This window comes from Heterodontus francisci, chromosome 22 (assembly GCF_036365525.1).
Source record: "Heterodontus francisci isolate sHetFra1 chromosome 22, sHetFra1.hap1, whole genome shotgun sequence".
Classification (NCBI taxonomy): domain Eukaryota; kingdom Metazoa; phylum Chordata; class Chondrichthyes; order Heterodontiformes; family Heterodontidae; genus Heterodontus; species Heterodontus francisci.
The window spans coordinates 40,098,729-40,125,940 of record NC_090392.1 but is presented as its reverse complement, the minus strand read 5'-3'; the positions used below and the strand labels follow the sequence as shown (position 1 = coordinate 40,125,940).

At 45.6% G+C, this 27,212-nt stretch overlaps 1 protein-coding gene across 1 annotated transcript in view; it reads right to left on the bottom strand.

Moving 5' to 3' along the window:
- Positions 1 to 26,780, bottom strand: part of LOC137381547 (uncharacterized) — a 154,237-nt gene extending 127,457 nt beyond the window's left edge. Inside the window, exons 1-8 of the mRNA XM_068054243.1 lie at positions 26,582 to 26,780; positions 24,058 to 24,548; positions 8,563 to 8,727; positions 6,341 to 6,475; positions 5,018 to 5,179; positions 4,079 to 4,231; positions 3,090 to 3,170; positions 2,207 to 2,337 (exon numbers count right to left, since the gene is read on the bottom strand). Of these exons, the coding sequence (XP_067910344.1) occupies positions 2,207 to 2,337; positions 3,090 to 3,170; positions 4,079 to 4,231; positions 5,018 to 5,179; positions 6,341 to 6,475; positions 8,563 to 8,727; positions 24,058 to 24,548; positions 26,582 to 26,780 (1,517 nt within the window). The remainder of the gene's footprint in view (positions 1 to 2,206; positions 2,338 to 3,089; positions 3,171 to 4,078; positions 4,232 to 5,017; positions 5,180 to 6,340; positions 6,476 to 8,562; positions 8,728 to 24,057; positions 24,549 to 26,581) is intronic.
- Positions 26,781 to 27,212: the final 432 nt, after the last annotated feature.

Genomic DNA, 27,212 nt, shown 5'->3' with positions numbered 1-27,212 from the left:
TCATCTAAATCATTAATATACGTTGTAAATAGCTGGGGTTCTAGCACCGATCACTGCGGTACCCCACTAGTCACTGCCTGCCACTCGGAAAAAGACCCATTTATTCCTACTCTGTTTCCTGTCTGCCAACCAGTTCTCTATCCATGTCAGTACTAATCTCTTATGTGGGACCTTATCAAAAGCCTTCTGAAAGTCCAAATACACCACATCCACTGGTTCTCCCTTATCTATTCTACTAGTTACATCCTCAAAAAATTGCAGTAGATTTGTCAAGCATGATTTCCCTTCTGTAAATCCATGTTGACTTCGTCTGATCCTGTCATTGTTTTCCAAGTGCTCTGCTATTATATCTTTTATAATGACCACTAGCATTTTCCCCACTACTGATGTCAGGCTAACTGGTCTATAATTCCCTGTTTTCTCTCTACCTCCTTTTTTAAATAGTGGGGTTACATTAGCTACCCTCCAATCCGTTGGAACTGTTCCAGTGTCTATAGAATTTTGAAATATGACCAGCAATGCATCTACTATTTCTAGGGCCACTTCCTTCAGTACACTGGGATGTAGATTATCAGACCCTGGGGATTTATCGGCCTTCAATCCCGTCATTTTCCCTAACACCATTTCCCTACTAATACTGATTTCATACAGTTGCTCCTTCTCACTAGACCCTATGTTCCCCAACATTTCTGGGAGGTAATCTATGCCCTCCTTTGTGAAGACAGAACCAAAGTATGTATTTAATTGGTCAGCCATTTCTTTGCTCCCCGCTATAAATTCCCCCATTTCTGACTGTAAGGGACCCACAGTTGTCTTTACTAATCTTTTTCTCTTCACATATCTATAGAAGCTTTTACAGTCAGTTTTTATGTTCTCTGTAAGCTTACTCTCATACTCTATTTTCCCCTTCTTAATCAATCAATCAATTAATTAATTAATCATCCTTTCCTGATATGTATACCCACTCATTTCTGCTATCATCCTTGTAAATCCACTCTGCACCCTCTCCAGTGCCTCTATATCCTTTTTATAATATGGTGACCAGAACTATACGCAGTACTCCAAGTGTGGTCTAACCAAGCTTCAATACAGGTTTAGCATAACCTCCCTACTTTTCAATTCTATCTCGAGAACTAAAGCCAAGTGCTTGCTTTGCTTTTTGTCATGGCCTTGCAAACCTGTGGCACAACATTTAGTGATTGGTGTGTTTGTACTCCAGGATCCCTTTGTTCCTCTGTCCCACCTAGACTCACATCTTCCAAGTCATAAATGACCACCCTATTCTTCCTACCAAAATGTACCACCTCACATTTATCTGTCTTGAACTTCATTTGCCAATTATTTCCCCATTCTGCAAGTTTAATGTCCTCCTGTAATTTGTTGCAGTGCTCCTCAGTGTTTTTGATTCCAAAGTCCATATTGTTAATGTAAATTGTAAACAGCAGGGACCCCAACACTGATCCTTGTGGGTCACCACTTTCCACCTTCTGCTACTCTGAATAACTACTCATTACTCCCACTCTGCTTTCTGTCTCGAAGCTGGCTTGCAATCCATTCTGCCTCATCTAAAAGATGACACCACCAGCAGAGCAACACTCCTTCAGTTCTGGCACCGGGAGTGTCAGCCCTGGATTAGGGGCTCGAGTATGGGATTGAGGTTTGAACCCAGGACCTTCTGACTGAAGCGCAAGAGAGGCCAACCGAGCCAAAGCTGTCACTCCACACTTTGTGGTTATCCAGATTCTGATCACCCTATTAGCCTTGCTCTGTACCTTTCCCAGCTCATCTCTACCTTCCCTTAGTGAGAGGCAGAACTGGGCACAGTTGTCCCAATTGAGGCCGAACCAAATCTCCACACATGGACAGTGGTCACACACTCCGTGTCCCAAGGAGAAAATGCGCATCATTTTTTCCAGCATTGGCATCCCTCATCTTGAAGAGCCAATGCACATGTCCAGATGGTAAATTCCTTCTTAAAGCGAGCATGCCCACTAGCACAGCTCACTTTCCACCACCTTCCGCCACTCTTGGAGGCCAGAATTTTAGGGCACAGGAGACCCCTGCTGTCTCCTGGAAGGTCAAAGGTTTCAACCCATCATGATCGATTTGCTGCCACATGGGAGAGACGTCAACCAACTCACAGCCAAGCAGCTTTACCCACGGGAGTGTGACATCCACCTCTGCACCTTTCCCAACCCGCTCTCACCTTCGACCCAATAGACACATGATGTGATAGGCTGGCTCCTTGAGATGGAGCCAACGTATTAGCTTCTTCAGAGAGAAATGGCCGTCCACCTTTGGCTCTTTCTGCTTCACAGCCGGAGAAGATTCAGCCACCTGAGAGAAAGGAGTAACAGTTCAAATCTTTGGAGTGCATAAGCTGTTATTCCACTTCAGGCCAGGAATCATCCCAGCATAGAGATAACTTGGTTCAAATCCCTTCACATTCACTCCCATTGCACACAATCCCAATGGACCCAAACCCCTTCCCATTCACTCCCATTGTACACAATCCCAATGAATCAATCCCACTCCCAGTCACCTCATTATTCAGTCTCAATAGAACAAACCCCTTCCCTTGTACACAATCCCAATGGATCCAATCCTTTCCCATTCACTCACACTGTGCACTATCCCAATGCACCCAAACCCCTTTCTATTCACTTCCAATGTACACAATCCCAATTGACCAAAGCCCCTGCCCATTCACCCCCATTGAACACAATCCCAATGGATACAATCCGTTCCCATTCACTTCCATTGTGAACAATCTGAATGGATCTAACCCATTTCCCATTCACTCCCACTGCACACAATCCCAATGGAGCAATCCCATTCCCAGTCACCTCATTATTTAGTCTCAATAGAGCAAATCCCTTCCCTTGTACACAATGACAATTGAGACCCAAACATGGGCACAGCTTTGCAGGTTCCGAAGAATGAACTAGAGTAAGAGAGAGTGCAGACTCTGGGAGGAAGGAGAGTGAGTGGGATGGGGAATTTGAAGATTGAAGAAACAGGAGTAGAGAAGTGAGGACAGACAAATCTATACTCCAGACTGGTTAATATCCCAGTTTTGAAATACTTACAAGATGTTTAACATCAGTCTTTGCGATGGATAGATATTTAGACCACTTGGTAATGAGTGAATCAGATGGCCATTTCTGAATCTAAGAAACAGAGAATAGGCAGTGATATAGACCATAGGAACAAGAGGAGGCCATTCAGCCACTTCAGCCTATTCTGTCATTCAGTGAGATCAAAGCTGATCTGCGACCTCACTCTGAGATCTACCTTTATCCCATATCACTTAATACCTTTGGATAAACAGAAATCTATCAATCTCAGATTTAAAATCAACAATTGATCTACCATCAATGACCATGGCAAACATCTTCCAATCTTTGCACATAGTTTCCTTATTTCACTCCTGAAAGGTCTGGCTCTATTTTTTTTTAGACTTATACCTCCTATTCCTAGCCTCCCTAATCAGTGGAAACAGTTTTTCTCTCGCTACCCTATCTGCTCCCCATCATATCTCGAAAACGTCAAATCAAATCACCCTTTAACCTTCTAAATTCCAGTGAATGCAACCCTAGATTTGTGTAATCGTTCTTCGTAATTTAAGCTTTAAGAGTCCAGCTATCATTCTGGTAAGTCTACACTGCACTCTCTCCAAGTCCAATCCTTCCTAAAGTGTGGTACCCAGAACTGCTCACAGTAACTCCAGGTGTGGTCTAACCAGGACTTTATGTAGTTGAAGCTTGACTTCTACTCCTTGTATTCTAAGCTTTCAGATATAAAGGCCAGCATTCCATTAACCTTTTTGATTATTTTCTATACCTGCTCATAGTATTTGAATGATCTGTGTACCTGGACCCTGCACCCACCCAAGTCCCTTTGGACTGCCACTGTTTCTAATTTTTCACCATTTAGTAAGTACCTTGTTCTAGCCTTTTTAGGTCCAAAGTGGATGATCTCACATTTGCCCTCATTGAAAGCCATTTGCCACAGTTTTGCCCATTCACTTTAGTCTATCAAAATACCTCAGTAATTTTCTGCCTCCATCTCCACTCACCCTCCTGTGCCTCCTGGGCTCGGTCTTGCAGCGCTGCTTTCTGGTGTTATACTTGGCCAGCTGGTACTCATCGAAGAGCTTGAAGCTGTCGGCCAGGGCATGGCGCAGGCAGGACGGGTAGGGAGCCAGCTTCCTGCTGCTCTCTGACAGACTCTGGTGGGGGAGGGGGGGGGGGGGGGGGGGGAGGGAGAGAGGGAGGGAACCACAAACCGAAGAGAAGGAGAAAAAGAATCAGAAGGGGCACTCAATGAGAACGGTGGGGAGACAAAGCCGTCCCCCGACTATTTACTCAACACCTCGGCACATTACTGCTCCCTCCTCAAAAGGGCAGCAGCTCAATTCTCCCCAGGGTTCTCCACCTCCCCTCTGACCACCCGTGTACCCGCTAAATCCACCCTCCCTCAGGGTACCCAGTAAATTTCCCACCACCGACCCTCCCCCACCCTGTGTACCCGGTATAATTTCACCCCTCCCCCACCCTGCGTACCCGGTATAATTTCACCCCCTCCCCACCCTGCGTACCCGGTATACTTTCACCCCCTCCCCACCCTGCGTACCCGGTATACTTTCACCCCCTCCCCACCCTGCGTACCCGGTATAATTTCACCCCCTCCCCCACCCTGCGTACCCGGTATAATTTCACCCCCTCCCCCACCCTGTGTACCTGGTATAATTTAAGTCCCCCCCCCACCTCCCCGCAACATGTTCCTGGTATAACTGTGCCACCTCATGTGATATACCCACCGCATCAACCCCCAGCCTGGCATATTCTCCCTTCCCTGCATCTTCTGTGCCTGGAAAAATATGCCCAATGTAATGGTACATTGCCCCACTTCGCATGTACCTGGTACACACCACCCACCTGTATACCTGGTATATTTCCCCCACACAACCCATCCCACACACCAGAGCCCCCCACCCCACCACCCATCCGTGTACCTGGTATATCTTGGCCACCTCAATCCAGTCCGAAGGCAGCCGCACGGCCTGGCAGAAATAGCGGCGCAGGTGGGGCCGGCACGGTGGGAGCCAGGCACTCAGGGCCAACAGGAAGTTGGCGGTGCTGCGGATGTTCAGCTCCTGCCGGGTGTACAGAGCCACCTGCGGGGGAGGGGAGAAGGACGTCAGTGACTGGATATCAGGACCGGTGAGACCCCACAACATGCACACGGTGTGGGAGAGAATTACCCCTCACTACCCAAACTCCCCTCCCTCCCAAAGACACTGGCATTTAGAAATCAAAACCTGGTGACAGACAGGGTTCAGTCTGTCTCTCGTCTCCAAGGTCGTGGGTCCAGGTCCACACTCCAGACACTCAAGCACGAGAATCCAGGGCCGATGCGTCTGCTGCCAGGAGGGGCAGCGCTGAGGGAGCGCCGCACTGCCGGAGGGGCCATCTTTCGGATGAGGCATTGAAACCGTGGCCCCCGTCTGCCCTCTGAGCGAATGTGAAAGATCCCACGGACACCATTACGAAGAGGAGCAGGGGAGTTCTCCCCGTGTCCTTAACCCCATAATTATCCTTCAACCCTCACTAAAAAAACAAAGTTGTGGTCATTGATCAGGTTGCTGTTTGAGGGAGTTTGCTGTGTGCAATTTGACTGCCCTGTTTTCAACAACAGCAACGACTTGCCAAAGTATTTCATTGGCTGTAAAGCACTATGGGAATTTCAGAAGTTGGCAAAGGCTCGGTAGGAGTTCAGCTTTTCATTTCTTTTCTCATCGAACCAGTGTTTCCCGACCAGCTTCACCACATCATCTCCTGTTATCCCTCCACATTCATCAAAACTCCAACAATTCAGGTATATCCGGATAGGTCCCTCTAACCCCTCTCTCACACTCCAGTATCTGGGGAGGTTCTTCTAACCCCCCCATCTCACACTCCGGTATCTGGGGAAATCCCTCTAACACCCGCTCTCACACTCCTGTGTCCGGGGAGGTCAGTCTAACTCCTCTCTCTCACTCCTGTATATGGGGGGAGGTCCCTCTCACCCCCCCCTCGCTCACACTCCTGTACCTGAGAACTCAACAATGCCCAGTCTGTTGAGGGTTTGAACCTGTGGTGCTCCTGCTCAGTGCGAGGTTCAGTATCAATTGTAATTCCCCTCTATCACCCCAGATCAGAGGGATGGACCCTGGTGTTTGTGCCTTGTCCCACACCAGGCAGGACAGTTACCCAGACAGAGACCTCCCAGTAGAGCTCCCTCGCTCAAAGATCTAAAAATTCCAACTCTTCTCCCTCATGTTCAACTGCTCTGGTACCTTCAGGAGGAACTCGGGCTCCTGGTTTGCGATATCCTGGCACAGGCCCAGCAGTTCAAGGCGGGTGACATTCTGTGCGTCTGTAAAGTTGGCCCCTTCAATCAGGGAGCAGCAAACCCCATTCAAAAGGGCCTCCTGGAATAAAGGAACAAGAGACATCAACATTCGAGATTCAGGCGTGGTAGGGGATAGGAGAGCTAGCAATTGGCTATATCAATTGAACAGTACAATTTTAAAGTGGGTGCACAAAGAGAGAGACCTGGGGCTACATGTACACAAATCTTTAAACCATCAAAGGGCAAGTTATTATTATTGTTTATGTTTAGTTTAGAGATACAGCACTGAAAGTTGTGATGGGTGTTATCAAAGCATGTGGGATTCTGGGCTTGGTAAATAGTGAGTTAGAGCACAAAAGCCAGCAAATTAAGTGAATCCTTGATACAACACTAGCCAGGCCCCAGCTGGAATATTCTGCTCATTTGTGGGTATCACACTTTGAGGATGGCAAGGCCAGGGAGAGGGCACAGAAGAGATTCATTACAATGGTAGCAGGGATGAGGGTCTTCAGTTATGTGGCGAGTATGGAGAAGCTGGGGTTGTTCTCCTCAGAGCGCTGGAGGTGAAGGGAAGATTTAACAAAGGTGTTCAAAATTACCAGAGGTTTTGATAATTTCACCCGATCTATTCTGTTTCCAGTGACGGGAGGATCAGTAACCAGAGGACACAGATTTAAAGTAATTAGCACAAGAACCAGAGGGAATATAAGAGAATTTAAAAAGAAAATGAACACAGCGATACGATGATCAAGAATATGCTGCTTGAAAGGGCAGTGGAAGCAGATTCAATAATAACTTTCAAAGACAATTGGACAAATACATGAAAAGGATAAATCTGCAGGCCTATGGGAGAGAGCAGGGGAGTGCCACTAATTGCACAACTCTCCCAAAGTCAGCACAGGCACAATGGGTCAAATGACCTCATTTTTAAAAAAGGGATGAATTCACGGCAAGGTCAGAATTTCTTGCTCATCCCTAATTGCCCTCGAGAAGGTGGTGGTGAGCTGCCTCCTTGAACCGCTGCAGTCCTTGGGGTGTACGTACACCCACAGTGCCTTTAGGAAGGGAGTTCCAGGATTTTGACCCAGCGACAGTGAAGGAATGGTGATATAGCTCCAAGTCAGGACGATGTGTGGTTTGGAGGGGAACTTGCAGGTGGTGATGTTCCCATGCATCTGTTGCCCTTGTCCTTCTAGGTGGTAGGGTTTGGAAGGTGCTGTCGAAGGAGACTCGGTGAGTTGCTGCAGTGCATCTTGTAGATGGTACACACTGCTGCCACTGTGCACCGGTGGTGGAGGGAGTGAATGTTGAAGGTGATGAGTTACAGAACTAAAGGAGACCATTTGGCCCATCATGTCTGCACCGGCTCTCCAAAACATCAATTCACCCAGTGCCATTCCCCCACCTTCTCCCTGTAACCCTGCACATTGTTTCTTTTCATATAACAGTCTAATTGCTTTTTGAATGCTTCAATTGAACCTGCCTCCACCACACTCTCAGACAGTGCATTCCAGACCTTAACCACTCGCTGCGTGAAAAAGTTTTTCCTCATGTCACTTTTGCTTTTTTTACCAATTACTTTAAATCTGTGCCCTCTCGTTCTCGATTCTTTCATCAGTGGGAACAGTTTCTCCCCGAATAGATGGGTTGCCAATCAAGCGGGCTGCTTTGGCCTGGATGGTGTCGAGCTTCTTGAATGTTGTTGGAGCTCTCATCTAGTCAAGTGGAGAGTATTCCATCACACTCTTGACTTGTGCCTCGTTGATGGTGGACAGGCTTTGGGGAGTCAGGAGGTGAGTTACTCGCTGCAGGATTCCTAGCCTCTGACCTGCTCCTCTAGCCACGGTATTTATATGGCTGGACCAGTTAAGTTTCTGGTTAATGGTAACCTCCAGGATGTTGATGGTGGGAGATTGAGGGATATGGTGAGAAGGTGGGGAGTGAGCGATATGGCGTGAAGGTGGGTAGGTGAGATTGAGGGATATGATGGGAGTGTTCCAGGGTTAGAGTGAGGGAGAGAAATGTGTAACTATAATTCTACAGGTGACTGATGTCCAGCAATGCCTTCTGCTGAACTGTTGAAGGGAGGGTCCATTGCAGCCAGTTAAATTTCCATTGGCACTGCTTCCAAAGGGATTCAGGCAACCTGCTTTCATTTACTCTCACCTTCTTCTCTCGTAGTCTGGCATCCTGATTTTCTGAAGGATTCAGAACATCTCGGAGCTCCTCAGTGACCAGGGCCCCTCGTGCCTGCTCCAGGTCCTCATATTCCTGAGCTGACAGGTTGTAGTTCGGCATCAGCACAGACACCTCGGGTGGGTCCTCCAGCATCTGATGGACCGTAACAAAACCCTTGATTAAATTCCAGTCTGTAACTCATACCGGGGCATCTGTTATTCTATATATAAACTGCCTTGCCCCGAATCCCTTGAATAGTTTCCAGCCTGTAACTCACTCCCGGGTATCTGTTATTCCAGATATAAACCCCCCTGAATCCCTCGATTAAATTCCAGTCTGTAGCTCACTCCCAGGTATCTGTCATTCTATATATAAACCACCCAATCCCCTCAATTAGATTCCCATCTGTAACTCACTCCCGGGTATCTGTTATTCTATGTAACAAAATAGGAACAGGAGTATGCCATTCAGCCCATCGAGCCTGCTCCACCATTCAATACGATCGGGGCTGAACATCCACTTCAAATCCTTTTTCCCACACTGTGACGAGTGGGTTACCGCAGGGATCAGTGCTTGGGCCCCAGCTGTTCACAATATGCATCAATGATTTGGATGTGGGGACCAAACGTAGTATTTCCAAGTTCACGGATGACACAAAACTAGGTGGAAATGTGTGTTATGAGGAAGATGCAAAGCACCTTCAAGGGGATTTGCAGACTTAGTGAGTGGGCGAGAACATGGCAAATATAATGGAATGTGGAAAAATATCAATCTCTGCTTTAAACATACTCAATGACTGAGCTTCCACAGCCCTCTGGGGTAAGAGAATTCCAAAGATTCACAACCCTGAGTGAAGAAATTTCTCCTCACCTCGGCGCTAAGTGGCTTCCCCCTTATTTTGAACTTGTGTCCCCTGGTTCTAGACTCCCCAACCAGGGAAAACATATTACCTGCATCTATCCTGTCTAACCCTTTAAGTATTTTGTAGGTTTCAATGATATCACCTCTCATTCTTCGCAACTCTAGAGAATTCAGGCCCCTTTTCCCCAATCTCTCTTCATAGGACAGTCCCGTTATCCCGGGAACAAGTCTGGTGAACCTTCATTGCATTCCCTCGATGGCAATAATATTCTTCCTACTCCTGTACTCAAATCCTCTTGCGATAAAGGCTAACATACCATTAGCCTTCTTAATTGCTTGCTGCACCTGTTAGCTTTCAGTGACTTATTGACAAGGACACCTAGGTCCCTTCTTACATCAACATTTTCCAATCTCTTACCATTTAAAAAATACTTTGCACATCTACTCCTCCTACCAAAGTGGATAACCTCATTTTTCCACATTCCATTACATTTGCCATGTTCTTGCCCACTCACTAAGTCTGTGTAAATCCCCTTGAAGGTGCTTTACATCTTCCTCACAACACACATTTCCACCTAGTTTTGTGTCATCCGCGAACTTGGAAATACTACATTTGATCCCCACATCCAAATCATTGATATATATTGTGAACAGTTGGGCCCAAGCACTGATCATTGCGGTACCCCACTAGTCACAGCCTGCCAACACAAGAATGACTGTTTATTCCTACTTTCTGACTGTTAACCAATCCTTAATCCATGCCAGTATATTACCTCCTATCCCATGTGCATTAATTTTGCTAACCAACCTCCTGTGGGGGAATTTATCAAAAGCCTTCTGAAAATCCAAGTATACCTCTCCTTTCTCAATTCTGTTAGTAACATCCTCGAAAAACTCCAACAGGTTCGTCAAACATGATTTCCCATTCATAAATCCATGTTGACTATGCCCAATTAGATCATTATTATCCAAGTATCCATTTATCACATCCTTCAGAATAGATTGTAGCATTTTCCCTACAACTGATGTAAGGCTAACAGGTCTGTAATTCCCTGTTTTCTTTCTTCCTCCCTTCTTAAACAGTGGGGTGACATTTGCTACCTTCCAATCTGCAGAAACTGTTCCAAAATCTATAGAATTTTGAAAGATGATCACCAATGCATCCACTATCTCAATAGCCACCTCTTTCAACACTCTGGGATGTGAAATATCAGGACCCGGGACTTATTCACCTTCAGCCTAATTAATTTCTTCAATACAACCTTCTTACTAATACTAATTTACTTCAATTCCTGATTCTCCCTAATCCCTTGGATCTCTAATTCTGGGAGATTTCTTGTATCTTCCTCAGTGAAGACAGACACAAAGTAATCATTTAGCTTCTCTGCCATTTCTCCATTCCCCATTATAAATTCTCCTGACTCTACCTGTAATGAACCCACATTTGTCTTCGCCAAACGTTTCCTTTTTCCGTATCTATAGAACCTTTTTCAGTCAGTTTTTATGTGTTTCGCTAGATTACATTCATATTCTATTCTCCCTTTATCAGTTTCTTGGTCCTCCTTTACTGTATTCTAAAATCCTCCCACTCCTCAGGTTTACTATTATTTCTGGAAACTTTATAGGCCTTTTCTCTTAATCTTATACAATCCTTAACTTCCTTTGTTAGCCGCAGTTGACTGCCTTTACCTTTTGGGTTTTGTGCCTTGAAAGAATGTATAGTTGCTGGAAACTATGTAATAATTATTTAGAGACTATCCATTGCCAATGTACTGTAATACCTTTTAATGTATTTTCCCAATCCACCTCAGCCAACTTGCCCCTCATACTTCCATAATTTCAGAAACCGCCCAAACCCCTCGATTAGATTCCAGCCTGTAACTCACTTCTGGATATCTGTTATTCTATAAATAAACCAACCAAACTGCTCAATTAGATTCCAGCCTGCAACTCACTCCCAGGGATCTGTTATTCCATTGTTAAGAAAGTGCTACTGTTTTGGTTAAATATATTTTTTGAAGAATTCTTAGTCAAACTGAAGAAATGTTGGACCAGTTTTTTTCCAAGAGGGTCATCAAGAGGACATTGAAAGGACTTGTTCGACAACATTTACTGATTGTCACATGACTCAAGTCAAAAATAGAACAGAAATTCTTGGAACTGGAGAAGCAGAGAAGAGACAGGTCAGAAAGTGGACTTTCCATTTCCGGTTGCACTTTTGAATTGTTTTGAGTTGAGAATGAGCTGTTTAAAAAGGGGTTGGAGTTTTCAAAAATCAGCCTGAAGTGCAGAACCCCAGCTCAGCTCAGCCTGCAGAAGAGGGAAAAAAAAAGGAATTCATCCAAGAAGACCACAACCCAGCTCAATTTCCCAGCACCTCTCAAAAAGACCCTGAGAAGTCCACTGTGCCAACTCATCTTGTCTCCTATCTTTGAAGCAAAGCCTGCTAAATTAATTCTCAACACCGCCTGAAAAGAACTGTTCTAAAAGATCCTAGTGCACTCAGAGGGCAGACGATATGCCAGTTTTGGAACACAAAATACCTCATCTGCTGTTTCTTCAAGAATGAGCAAGTATTCAGCCCAAGTGGATTTTTTTTGCCTTTTTTTTTTAAATAGAGCTCTAAACATCAATCTCTTTTAATTTTCCAGTTAACCGGTGTATGTATGCGTGTTCGTATGTATGTGTGTATGTGAATGAATGTGAGGGGCTAACGTAAAAAGGGAACTTTAATATTTCAGTCTGTGTGTTTATCCTTTACTTCATTACTGTGTTACAAGGGTTTCCATTTTTTGTTAAAACTTGAGAATCTATATTTTTAAACTGAAGAGACTGAACTTTGTGGTTGTATTTAAAAGTTAGCAGAAGGTTTGGACTGAATGTAAACAAGCTTTACTGGAAACCACCCATTTGCAAAGAACCCAGCAGCAGGTTGTGATTGGACCTGAAGAGCTATTTGCTTATTGACAAGTCAGGATTTATGACTGTCATAGGACTTGTTTCTAGAAAAGGTCATATTCATTTTCAACTGTTAAAAAAAAGCCAGTTGGTTTAGCTAAAAACAGACAGAAAGAAGTTTGTTTCCTGACCTGCCTGCAGAAGGCAGTTGATATCTCTCTCTCGTTGAAGAACAAAGAACAGTACAGCACAGGAACAGGCATTCGGCCCTTCAAGCCTGTGCCGATCTTGATGCCTGCCTTAACTAAAACCTTCTGCACTTCCGGGGACAGTATCCCTCTATTCCCAACCTATTCATGTATTTGTTAAGATGCCTCTTAAACGTCTCTATCGTACCTGCTTCCACCACCTCCCCTGGCAGCAAGATCCAGGCACTCACCACCCTCTGTGTTAATAACTTACCTCGCACATCCCCTCTAAACTTTGCCCCTCTCACCTTAAACCTATGTCCCCTAGTAACTGACTCTTCCACCCTGGGAAAAAGCTTCTGACTATCCACTCTGTCCATGCCGCTCATAACTTTGTAAACCTCTATCATGTCATCCCTCCACCTCCGTCGTTCCAGTGAAAACAATCCGAGTTTATCCAACCTCTCCTTATACCTAATACCCTCCAGACCAGGCAACATCCTGGCAAACCTCTTCTGTACCTTCTCCAAAGCCTCCACGTCCTTCTGGTAGTGTGGCGACCAGAATTGCACGCAATATTCTAAGTGTGGCCAAACTAAGGTTCTGTACAGCTGCAGCATGACTTGCCAATTTTTATACTCCATGCCCCGACCGATGAAGGCAAGGATGCCGTATGCCTTCTTGACTACCTTATCCACCTGCGTTGCCACTTTCACTGATCTGTGGACCTGTACGCCCAGATCTCACTGCCTGTCAATACTCCTAAGGGGTCTGCCATTTACTGTATACTTCCCAACTGCACTAGACCTTCCAAAATGCATTACCTCACATTTGTCCGGATTAAACTCCATCTGCCATTTCTCCGCCCAAGTCTCCAACCGATCTATATCCTGCTGTATCCTCTGACAATCCTCATCACTATCCGCAACTCCACCAACCTTTGTGTCGTCCGCAAACTTACTAATCAGACCAGCTACCTTTTCCTCCAAATCATTTATATATACTACAAACGGCAAAGGTCCCAGCACTGATCCCTGCGGAACATCACTAGTCACATCCCTCCATTCAGAAAAGCACCCTTCCACTGCTACCCTCTGTCTTCTATGACCAAGCCAGTTCTGTATCCATCTTGCCAGCTCACCTCTAATCCCATGTGACTTCACCTTTTGTACCAGTCTGCCATGAGGGACCTTGTCAAAGGCCTTACTGAAGTCCATATAGACAACATCCCTTCCTTCATCAATCATCTTCGTCACTTCCTCAAAAAACTCAATCAAGTTAGTGAGACACGACCTCCCCTTCACAAAACCATGCTGCCTCTCGCTAATAAGTTCATTTGTTTCCAAATGGGAGTAAATCCTGTCCCAAAGAATCCTCTCTAATAATTTCCCTACCACTGACATAAGGCTCACCGGCCTATAATTTCCTGGATTATCCTTGCTACCCTTCTTAAACAAAGGAACAACATTGGCTATTCTCCAGTCCTCTGGGACCTCACCTGTAGCCAATGAGGATGCAAAGATTGATTTCTGTCAAGGCCCCTGCAATTTCTTCCCTTGCCTCCTTCAGTATTCTGGGGTAGATCCCATCAGGCCCTGGGGACTTATCTACCTTAATGCTTTGCAAGACGCCCAGCACCTCCTCCTTTTTGATAATGACATGACCGAGACTATCTATACTCCCTTCCCTAAGACTCATCATCCACCAAGACCTTCTCTTTGGTGAATAAAGAATCCCTGCATTTTTTTTTTAAAATCCTGCATCAAGTTGTCCTGTTGCCGCCTGTATTTGAAGAAATCCTGCATCTTTGCAGAAACCTTGCATCTTTGAAGGAACTTTGGACAGAATGCGTGAGAACTGAAATCTTTATTGCTGCACACCTGATGTAGGACTTATGTGAAGCCTTCTGTAGCCATATCTCTTGAAAGTCAACCTAGACTGTTCATTATCATCTGGAAAGAACGGTTCTAGAAGATTCCTCGTGACAGCCACCTATTCGCCTTTGGGATACCTCACCAAAACAAAAGGACTTCCTGCCATACCTTCTTTTAACAGGTGTTTTTTTTTTATTCCTTCTATTACTTTGTAACAGCTGTAAACAGAAATCATTTTTCCCAGATAATCGGTTGCGTACGAGGGGCTAGGATAAAAATCAGAGGCTTCAATATTTCAATTCACGTGTATGTTTACTTTACTACTGGTTAAGATTTGGGGTATAAGAAATGGATAATTTTTGTCATTTATTAAAGAAACCAGGTTGGTGTGCTTTAATCTGGGGAAAGAGTATCTGATTGACTGTTTTGATAAGTGGGAAAATTTTAATATATGTTCTGAGCTGTGGAGAAGTGGGACTGAATCAACAGCGCACTCCTCCCACCTCAGTCGTAACATATTAGTTGGGGGCTCTCCTGGGATTAAACTCAATGCCGACAACATTTCATTGTAAGTGGGGTAACAATAATTGGAAAAGGAAAATAAAAGAACCAGGTTTCTTGTGTCATAAACTCAACACCACCAGAATGTCTTTAGCAGTTGCTGAAACGTTTCTGGGGAAGGAGGATGTATCCCTTAGTGACTTGCAAAACCTAACCAGGGTTAAACTAAAAGATTGGCCATGTAATTGGGGATAGAATTAAAATCAGGAGCTAAAAAAGCAGAGATAATTGAAGTAATAGCCCATCATTTGAAACTGGAAAAAGGCAACGGCAAATCAATCAGAGGGTAGTGCAGTTGAATTAGCTAAAATCCAGTTACCGATGAGGCAGCTTGAACGTGACAAGGAAAAAGAAATAGAAGAGAAATTGAACAGGAAATAGAAAAACTTAAATTTAAGTTTGAAAAAGAAATGGCAATAAAAAAAACTCGAGTTTGAGGAAAAGGAAAGAGCAACAGAGGGAAAGGAATTCAAACTAAAAAAGATGGAACTAAGGCAAAAGAGTGCTCTTTAAGCCAGTGGAGATTCTGGTGTGGAAGAATCTAGGAGCTAGCGGAAAGGGGTTTAAATTTATACAAGCTTTCCCTAAGTCTGAGGAAAGGGATTAGATTAGATTAGAGATACAGCACTGAAACAGGCCCTTCGGCCCACCGAGTCTGTGCCGAACATCAACCACCCATTTATACTAATCCTACACTAATCCCATATTCCTACCAAACATCCCCACCTGTCCCTGTATTTCCCTACCACCTACCTATACTAGTGACAATTTATAATGGCCAATTTACCTATCAACCTGCAAGTCTTTTGGCTTGTGGGAGGAAACCGGAGCACCCGGAGAAAACCCACGCAGACACAGGGAGAACTTGCAAACTCCACACAGGCAGTACCCGGAATCGAACCCGGGTCCCTGGAGCTGTGAGGCTGTGGTGCTAACCACTGCGCCACTGTGCAGTGTAGAAACATTTTTCATTTAATTTGAAAAGATAGCCAAACAAATGAAATGGCCAAAGGAAAGCCAGACACTGCTTATGCAAAGCAGGTTGACGGACTGAGCTCATGACGTTTATGCCATGCTTCCGAAGGAGGCTTCTGCAGATTATGAGATGGCAAAAAAGGCTATTCTCGCTGTGTATGAGTTAGTCCCTGAAGCTTAACAACAGAAGTTTCAGAACCTCCGGAGATTGGCTGGACAAACTTGTATAGAATTTGAGTGGGTAAAGCAAATTAATTTTGATCATTGGATTCAGGCAGTAAAGATGGAAGCCACGTATGAGAACCTTAGGGAAGAAAGAAGTTAAAAATTCACACCCTTCAGCAGTAAGACCTCATGTAGAGAACCAGAAGGTTTCAAGGGCCAGACAGGCAGAGGAAATCGCTGATGATTACGAGCTCGTATATAAGCCCAAACCCTTTGTCCGTCACCCCACACACCTGAGAAGGATAGAAGGTGGGAGAGTGAAAGGTAGGGAAGTAGCCAGGGACAAGAAGGGACAGCTGGGAATGCCCCAGGATCCCCTTCTCAGGCCAGAAAAGAAGGTGCTGAGGGTGGAACTGAGGTTCACAAGCCGAAGTGTTATCATTGACAAAAGGTGGGACATCTTTGTTCAGAATGCTGGAAGTTGCGAGGTAAACCCATGAGACTTATTGAGGTACACAAAGTTGACGCAGAGAAAGGGGCCCTGACCGAGAGTACAACAGATCAGACTGTAGCTGTAAAGATAAAATCAAAAGCCAATGTGAGTGCAGAGGTTGAGAGGAAGATACCCGAGAGTTATAGGGAATTCTTGTCGAAAGGAAAAGTAACTCCTTATCCCTCAAGTGAGGAAGGCAAACCTATAGTTATACACAAGGATACAGGAGCCACCAAAACTCTTTTGCCTGGAAAAGGCATAACATTTCCAGAGAGCGCACTGAATGCTAAAATTATTAGTGAATGGTATTGGCGGATAGTAGCTTCTCCAGTCGTCACGGAAAAACCAAGTGAAGTTAAGGAGACAGAACAGTTAAAGGAAAAGGAATTTTTCCTTCATGAGTAGTAACCCGAGCAATGGCTGAGAAAGTTCCATTCTTGGAGGTAAAATTGGCACCACAAACATATAGCTGAATATCTGAAACTTTCTTTGGGGATTTAGATAATTCAAAGGAAATGTTTCATAAGTCTTCCCTGATCAAGGCTCAGCAAGCTGAGCCAGAGATAAATAAAGTGCCACAATCAGCTCTAACAGAAGTTGAAGCAAAAGGAGTTCCAGAAGGCTATAATATTAAAGATGGAATTCTGATGAGAAAGTGGAAACCTCTTCACAGACCTGCAGATAAATAATGGACGGTAGTTCATCAGATAGTGGTCATCCCTTGGCATTTCTTCACGGATGAAGATTTTGGGAAGGTTGCAGTCATCAGTTGGAGGCCTACTGGTGGCTGGTCATGACTGGCAGATTCTCCCACAGCGGGTACAAGTGAAGGTGTAGTCGCTGCTGGGGGCAACTGGATCTATCCTTCTCCTTTTCTCTTTCATGCTGGTTCTCCACTCAGTCTCAAAGGTGTCTGTAGCCCTCCTCACGTAGCATCTCCAGGCATCACAATCTATGGCCCGCGCTTCCCAGTGGCAATGGTAGATGTGGCACACCGAGAGGGACTTCTTCAGGGAGTCCTTGAAACTTCTGCATGTGGCCCCTCTGTTCCTTTTACCTGTCGTCCATCCAGGCAACATGACCCGCCCCCAATGCAGTTGGCAGTGCAGCAGGATGGCCTCGATGCTGGTGATGTTGGCTGTTTCCAGGACTTCAATGTTTGTGATACGGTCCTGTCAGCGGATCTTGAGGATGCTGCGGAGGCAGCGCTGATGGAAGCACTCTAGAAGGCCTACATGACGGCGGTATAGGACCCATGACTCAGCACCATACAGAAGGGTGGTGAGGACTATAGCTTTGTACACTTTGAGTTTGGTCTGTGCTCTGAGGCTGTTGTTGCTCCACACACGTTTGTAGACTCTGCCGAATGTTCGGTTTGCTTTGGAAAGCCTATTGTCCACTTCCTTGTCTATGGTGGCATCAAACGAGATGATGCTCCCCAAATAAGTAAATTGCTTGACAGCATTCAGCTCGGTTCCTTCAATGGCAATGCTTGGTGGTCTATATTCTTCTTGGGGTGCAGGCTGATGCAGGACTGAAATTTTCTTTCAACTGATTTTTAGTCCGAAGAGCTGTACCGCCTCGGAAAAATGTGTTGCTCTTCGTTGCAGGTCTGACTGACTGCGGGCCAGGACAGCACAGCAAAAAGAAGTTCACGGATGAGTTTTTCTTATGTCTTTGTGTGAGCCTGGAGATGCCTGAGGTTGAAGAGGCCTCCCTCAGTCCAGAAGCGTACATAAACTCCTTCAAGGTCTTCCGTTGCCTGCTGCAGCATCATGCTGAAAAAGATGGTGAATAAGGTCGGGGCCAGCAAACATCCCTGCTTCATGCCATTGGAGATTCAGAAGGGACTCGAGAGGTCGCTGTTTTGCTTTACTTGTCCGTACCGATTTTCATGAAACTGCTTCACCATGGCCAGGAACCTGGGTGTGCATCCAAGTTTTTCAAGTATTTTCTAAAGCCCATCTCTGCTCACAGTGTCAAATGCCTTGGTGGGGTCTATGAAAGTGACGTACAGGTTGTTTTGTTCACAACATTTTTCTTGTAATTGCCTGATCATCAGATAGTGGTACAGCCAAAATATTGCTGGGAATTATTAAGGATCGCGCATGAAATTCCTATAGCAGGACATGTGGGGATCCGGAAGACCAAATCACATATGTCAATATTTTTACTGGCCAGGTCTATCCAAGGACCTGGTGCAGTTTTGTACAAAGTGCCGGATTGTGGGAAAACCACAACCTGCAGTAAAGCCGACATTTCTAATTCCCATACCAGTTAGTGGGGAACCATTTAGTAGGATGTTGGTAGACTGTGTAGGACCTTTACCGAAAACAAAAGTGGGACACCAATATATACTCACTATCATGGATATGGTTACTTTGTTCCCAAAGGCCATTCCCTCGAGAATAATTTCTGCTAAGGTAGTGGTAGAGAAGTTAACTCAGTTCTTCACTAGATATGGATTACGCATTGAGCGACTGAATTTCAAGATTCCAATTTTATGTCTAAATCTTTTCAGGAAGTTATGGGCAATTTGGATATTAACACAGTTAAAGTCTTCAGCATACCACCCACAGACACAAGGGGCTTTAGAAATATACCATCAGACCCTTAAAATGATGATCAGGGTATACTGTCATGAATATCCCCATGATTGGGATAAAGGGCTAGAATTTCTTTTGTCTGCCTCTAGGGATTCACCTAATCCTTTTGAATTAGTTTACAGACATAAGACATCCTCTAAAACTAATTAAAGAAAGGTTTTTAGAAGAGAGAGATGAATCTTCTGTGTTAGATTATGTATCCGTGTTCCGGGAATGGCTCACGAGATCCTGCAAAGTGGCTCTGGAAGACATGAAAGCTTCCCAAACAATCATGCCAAGACCCGAACATTTCAACCAGGCAACGAGGTGTTAGTATTACTGCTTTTACAGGATGAACTGCTGAAAGCACAGTTCAGTGGTCCATATAAGGTGAAGAGAATTGGTAAAGTAAATTGACAACAGAAAGTGCCAGAAATACACAGTAGGCCTGGCAGCATTAGTGCCTAAATCCGATGGTTCAACTAGACTCTGTCTGGACTACAGAAAGGTTCACACAGTAACAAAGGCAGACTCCTACCCAATTCCTCACTTGGAAGACTGGGCAGTGCCACATTTCTTACAAAAATAGATTTGTTAAAGGGATACTGGCAAGTTCCTTTAACATCACGAGCTGGAGAAATATCAGCCTTTGTCACACCAGAAGGTCTTTTCCAATGCCGAGTGATGCCATTCAGGCTAAAAAATGCCTCAGCAATCTTTCAAATACTAATGAACCAAGTACTAGCCAGTGTTCCGAAAGTTTACCTTGATTATGTGCTGGTATGCAGGAACACTAGGAAGGACCACTTGGAACAACTAGAAGCTCTGTTTAGAAAATTGCAGTTGGCTGATTTAGTAATAAACTTTGTCCAAAATTCAAAAACCAGAATGCCAGACTATTCTGATGGGATTTACTATTACAGCCCTCTCACTTAAAGATTATCCACATTGCAGGGCAAAATAACATGATTGCGGATGATTTATCCAGAATTTAATTTTGCTTTGAGGTATCTGGGTGCAAAGATGGTACAAAGCAGAACTGTATTAGCTGCAAGAGAAGAGTGAATGAGTAGGAGTGTGAAAATGTGTTTTAAAATTTTCATCTTCTATTTTTTCCACACTTTGTAACCAAATGAATTTAAAGATGGTGCTTCATTCCTCCAAGGGTGCAGGTGGTATGAAAGTGCTTCTGTTTTTGTTAAATATATTTTTTGAGAAATTCATAGTCAAACTGAAGAAATGTTGGACCAGCGTTTTTTCCCAAGAGGGTTATCAAGAGGACACTGAAAGGACTTGTTTGACCATTCGTGACTCCTCAGATACTGAAGCAGTCCGAGTAGAAATGCAGCAAGACTTGGACAATAGCCAGGCTTGGGCTGATAAGTGGCAAGTAACATTCGCGCCACACAAGTGCCAGGCAATGACCATCTCCAACAAGAGAGAATCTAACCATCTCCCCTTGACATTCAATGGCAGTACCATCGCTGAATCCCCCACTAACAACATCCTAGGGTCTACCATTGGCCAGAAACTGAACTGGAGTAGCCATATAAATACAATGGCTACAAGAGCAGGTCAGAGGCTAGGAATCCTGAGGCGAGTAACTCACCTCCTGACTCCCCAAAGTCTGTTCACCATCTACAAGGCACAAGTCAGGAGTGTGATGGAATACTCTCCACTTGCTTGGATGGGTGCAGCTCCAACAACACTCAAGAAGCTCAACACCATCCAGGACAAAGCAGCCCGTTTGATTAGCACCCCATCTACAAATATTCACTCCCTCCACCACCGACGCACAATGGCAGCACTGTGTACCATCTACAAGATGCACTGCAGCAACGCACCAAAGCTCCTTAGACAGCACCTTCCAAACCCGCAACCTCTACCAACTAGAAGGACAAGGGCAGCAAATGCATGGGAACACCAACACCTGCAAATTCCCCTCCAAGTCACACACCATCCTGACTTGGAACCATATCGCTGTTCCTTCACTGTCGCTGGGTCAAAATCCTGGAACTCCCTTCCTAACAGCACTGTGGGTGCACCTACCCCACATGGACTGCAGCTGTTCAAGAAGGCAGCTCACCACCACCTTCTCAAGGGCAATTAGGGATGGGCAATAAATGCTGGCCTGGCCAGCGACGCCCACATCCCAAGAATTAATTTTTAAAAAATCATCATTTACTTGCGAGGCAGGTTCTTTACACAGAACAGGAGAGTGCCTGGAACTTGCTGCCGGGGGAGGTGGTGGAAGCAGGTACAATAGCAACGTTTAAGAGGTATCTTGACAAATACATGAATAGGATGGGAATAGAGGGATGCAGTCAACGTAAGTGCAGAAGGTTTTAGTTTAGACAGGCATCAAGATCGGCGCAGGCTTGGAGGGTCGAATGGCCTGTTCCTGTGCTGTACTGTTCTTTGTTCTGGTTGTCACATGGCTAAAAATAGAACAGAAATCCTGGTAACTGTGGAAGATGTATGCAGAGAAGAGACAGATCAGAAAGTGGATTTTCTGTTTCCGGTTGCACTTTTGAATCGAGTTGGAAATTACCCATTTAAAAAAGGGCTGGATTTTTTTTTTTCTTTAAACTGCCCAAAGGGCAGAACCCCAGCTCAGCCTGCAGGAAAAGAGAAGAAAAATAAGGGAGAGAACGTCCAAGAAGAGAAGAGAACTTCCAAGGAGAGAAGAGAATTCCCAAGGAAGGAGAGAAGACCACAACCCAGCTCAATTCTCTAGCACCTCTCTAAAAGACTCTGAGAAGTCCACTGTATCAACTCATCTTGTCTCCTGACTTTGGTGCAAATCCTGTTAAATCAATTCTCAACGGCACCTGAAAAGAACTGTTCTAAAAGAGCCCGATGACCCTCTATGTGTACTAGGAGGCCAGACCGTATGCCAGTTTTGGAACACAGCATATCTCATTTGCCGTTTCTTCAAGAATGAACAAGTATTCAGCCCAAGTGGGTTTTTTTTTTGCCTGTTTTGTTTTGTAACAGAGCTCCAAACAGCCCTTTTATTTTTCCAGTTAACTGGTGTATGTATATGAGTGCATGTGTGTGAGTGGCTAAGGTAAAAAGGGAATTTTACTACTTCAATCTGTGTGTTTATGCTTTACTTCATTACTGGTTCAGACCAATTTTATAATAAACTGATAGTTTTGTTATTTATTCAAGAAACCTGGTTGGTGTGTTTTATTCTGGGATAAAAATAGAGTCAGTCTAACCTCAGTAGTGGGCAAATTATTGGAATCTATTCTGAGACAGGATAAACTGTCACTTAGAAAGGCACAGGTTAACCAAGGATAGTCAGCATGGATCTGTGAAGGGAAGATCTTGTTTGACCAACTTGATTGAATTTTTTGAAGTCTTAAGAAGGAAGACAGATGAGGGTAGTGCAGCTGATGTGGTCTACATGGATTTTACCAAGGCTTTTGACAAGATCCCACATGGCAGTCTGGGTAAAAAAAAAAATAAAAGCCCATGGGATCAGAGAAATACAGCAAGGTGGATACAAAATTGGCTCAGTGGCAGAAAACAAAGGGTAATTGTTGACGGCTGTTTTAGCGACTGGAGGGCTGTTTCCAGTGGCATTCCGCAGGGCTCAGTACTGGGTCCCCTGCTTTTTGTGGGGCATATTAATGATTTGGACATAAATGCATGGGTATGATCAAGAAGTTTGCAGACGACACAAAGATTGGCCCTGTGGTAGATAACAAGGAGGATAGCTGTAGGAAGATATTGATGGTCTGGTTAGACGGACAAAAAAGTGACAAATGGAATTCAACTTGGAGAAGTGTGAGGTGATGCATTTGGGGAGGTCAAACAAGGCAAAGGAATACATGATTAATGAGAAAATACTGAGATGTGTAGAGGAAGTAAGGGACCTTGGAGTGAATGTCCACAGATCCCTGAAGGTAGCAGGACAGGTCAATAAGGTGGTTAAGAAGGCATATGGAATCCTTTCCTTTATTCGCCGAGGTATAGAATACAAGAGCGGAGAGGTTATGCTGGAACTGTATAACTCATTTGGTTAGGCCATACCTTGAGTACTGTGTGCAGTTCTGGTCACCTCATTACAGAAAGCATGTAATTGCACTAGAGAGGGTACAGAGGAGATTTACGAGGATGTTGCCAGGACTGGAAAAATGCAGCTATGAGGAAAGATTGGATAGGCTGGTGTTGTTCTCTTTGGAACAGAGAAGGCTGAGGGGAGATCTGATCGAAAAGTACAAAATTTTGAGGGCGCTGGATACAGCGGAGGTGAAGGGTCTGTTCACCTTAGCAGAGAGGTCAGTGACAAGGGGGCATAGATATAAAGTGATTGGTAGAAAAACTAGAGGGGAAATGAGGAAAAACTTCTTCACCCAGAGGGTGGGGAGGGTCTGGAACTCACTGCCTCAACTCATATAAAAGGAGTCTGAATATGCACCTCAAGCGCTGTAAGCTGTAGGGCTATGGACCAAATGCTGGAAGGTGGGATTAGAATAGGTGGATCATTTATCGGCCAGTACAGACACGATAGGCCAAGCGGCCTCTTTCTGTGCCTTAATATCTGTATGATTCTATGATTGACCTGATCAGTAAGTGAGAAAAAATGTAAGTATATTTTGTGACCCGTGGAGAAGTGGAACTAGAATAAACAGTGCACTCCTTCCGCCTCAGCCGTAACACCATCAATAAACCCCACCCTCACTCCCCCGAAACCTTCGATTAGATTCCAGTCTGTAACTCACTGCCGGGCATCTGTTATTCTCTATGTAAACCCCCCAAACCCTTCGATGAGAATCCAGCCTGTAACTTACTCCCAGGTATCCATTATTCTTAATAATCCACCCGGAATCCAGCCTGATGTTGTGAGCTGTGATTCGCCATGATTCTCTTACCCAATGTGTGCTGCTGAAAGAGGCCTCGATTGGAGCCTCAGGTTGGCAGTCACTCTCCACCACCGGCAATGGTTGGTCAGCCTTGCTCTTCATGGAAGCGGAGGTCACACGGCCGAGGGCCCTGGGCAGCTTGGGGCTCAAGGACTGGCTGAGGTGGAGAGGAAGTGTTGAGGAGAGAGTCAGGGAGGTGACACAATTGCCAGAGGTGAGGAACCTGTTGGCCAAACTGGTGGAGAGCTTCTGATTGTCCGGCCTAGTCAGTGGGGGTGGCTGGGGACGAGTACTCAGAGCCAACAGGCCAGGGCTTGGGGCCAGCAGACCAGGGCTCGGGGTCAGCAAGTGCCCGGCCGAAAGCGTCGGGCTGTAGAGGACAGGTCGATCTGTAGCCAGCTCGGAGGAGAGGCAGAGGTTGGCAAGTCTGGAGCGATGCCTGGGCACCGGGCGAGTCAGTCTGCCACTGTTAGTCTTCATCCTGCGAGGTGCCTCAGGGCCTTAAGAAGAAAAGAGATGATTAACTGAGAGTCCAAACTAAATCCCAAAGACTTAGTGCCATTTTGCAGATGGATAGTAGGGGATGGCCCCTTTAAATTTAAAGACACAGGCACCCATCCAGATATGACTGTTCCAACGCTCGCCTGGTGGACCTCCCAGCCTCTATAAACTTGAACTCATCTAAAACTTGGCTGCCAGTGTCCTAACTTGAACCAATTCCCGTTCACCCATCAATCCTGTGCTCGCTGACCTACATTGGCTCCTGGCCTGGCACCACCTTGATCTTGTTTTCAGATCCTTCTTTGGTCTCAGCCCTCCCCATCTCTAATCTCCTCCAACCCAATAACCCTCAAGATATCTGCTCTCTATTTCTGGCCTCTTGCGCGTTCCTGATTTAAATCGTTCCACCACTGGCAACCGTGCCTTCAGCTGCCTGGGCCCTAAACTCTGGAATTCCCTCCCTAATCCTCTCAGCCTCCCTACCTTGCAATCCCTCTTGAATTTGTTCCTTAAAACCAACCTCTCTGCCTGAATTTTTGGTCGCCTGCCCTGATATCTCCTTATGTGGCTCTGTGTCAAATTTTGTCTGGCTTATCTCCTGTTAAAGGCATTAGACAAATGCAAGTTGTGGTTGCAATGCTACAAGGGCTTTCTCTCTTCACTCCCAGAAAACACTGACTCGCACTGGAATAAAGATTCCATGGGCACCAACCACCTTCTGGCAACTCACACCAGTGACCAATTCCCTTTGTTTCTGACTGGCTATTCGACCAAAAAGTGGGAGTGGTGAAATGAGGTAGATTCAACAGCTGTTTCCCTCCTGTTGACCCACATAATTCAGTACTGAAGGAAGATTACACTGTTGGCGGTACCGTCTTTCAGACAAGACGTTAAACCGAGGTTCCTGCCTGCCGCCTTGGGTGGGCACTTTTGGAAGCAGAGTAGGGGGAGATCTTCCGGGTGTCTGTCAGAGGCTGGGGTCTGCTGCATCTGGCTGGATGCATGTTCTCTGGGGTGGGGGGAAGTCAGATGCAGGGTTGAGGTAGAGGGGGTACCTCCTGCGTTGAGTGTATTTTGGCCAAATGCAGCTCAGCGCAGAGCAGCTGTGATGACAGAGGCTGAGCCTGGTACATCTGGCAGAGACTCGGACAGAGGGTGAAAGAGACAGAGATAGACAGAACACCGTACTCAGGGTAGAAGCAGCACAGCAGGGGGGGTGGGGATGGGTGGGGGAGCTGCCCGACTCTCCACAGGACAGGAATCATAGAAAGTCTAAGGCACAGAAAGAGGCCACTTGGCCCATCCTGTCTGTGCCGGCCGAAAAATGATCCACCTATCCGAATTCCACCTTCCTGCATTTGGTCCATAGCCCAGCAGATTACGGCAATTGAGGTGCATATCCAGACTCCTTTTGAATGAGTTGAGGGTTTCTGCCTCAACTACCCTTTCAGGCACTGAGTTCCAGACCCTACCACCCTGGGTGAAATTTGTTTCCTCATTTCCCCTCTAGTTTTTGTACCAATCACTTTAAATCTATGCCCCCTTGTCACTGACCTCTCTGCTAAGGTGAATAGACCCTTCACCTCCACTCTATCCAGACTCTTCAAAATTTTGTACATTTCAATCAGCTCTCTCCTCAGCCTTCTCTGTTCCATAGAGAATAACCCCAGCCTATCCAATCTTTACTCATAGCTGCATTTTTCATAAATCTCCCCTGTACCCTCTCTAGTGCAATTACATCCTTTCTGTGATGAGGTGACCAGAATTGAACACAGTGCTCAAGTTGTGGCCTGACCGATGATCTCTATAGGATGGAAAGAACTACCCAGCTCTCCGGCAGGACGGGGGACTGACTGCATTGCGGTAAGTTCAGTCCTGCTGGCACTGTAAACACCACTATTCCCAGAATTAACAGCCTGGTGACTAGGGAGCAAACTCCTCCAGACCCTGTCCTTGGGCCCAGCTACCCCAAGATGGGGTAGGGTGCTGGAAACACCCGCTACCCTCGGGTGGAAGAAAGCACCCCACTCACCTGTGCGACTCCGACTAGATCCCTCTATGCTCCTCCCTCCCCTTACCGACAGCAGCTTCCGGTTTGATGACGTCTGCGGACGGACCGAGCGAGCCCGCTGATAGGTCGGTCCCGGACCAATTGGGAACGGGGCCTGGGTACAAGTCACAAGTGCGAATCCAGCACCTGGCAATGATTGACAGGTGGGCGGGGCGGACATTGAGGAGGAATGAGAGGCAGTGAGTGGGAATCACAGGGATTGACCGGGAATCGGATGAAATAGCCAGGACTCACAGGGAATGGAACGGATTGACAAGGAATGACAGAGATTGACAGGGAATGGCAGGCTTGGGGAAGGGATTGACAGATTGAGAGGCTGGGAGTAGTGTTTGACAGGAATTGACAGGGATTAGGATGCCAGCAGGAGTCATTGACAGGGATTGACTGGCTGGAGGAGGGATTGACAGGGTTTGACAATCCGGCCAGAGAGGTTGACTGGGATTTACAGTGATTGACAGGTGTCGGAATTATTGATAGGTGTGGAGTGGTTGACAGGTGTGGATTGATTAAGAGGAGTATGTGTGATTGACAGGTCTGGAAGTGATTGACAGATGTGGAGTGATTGATCGGTCTGGTATTGATTTAGAGGTCT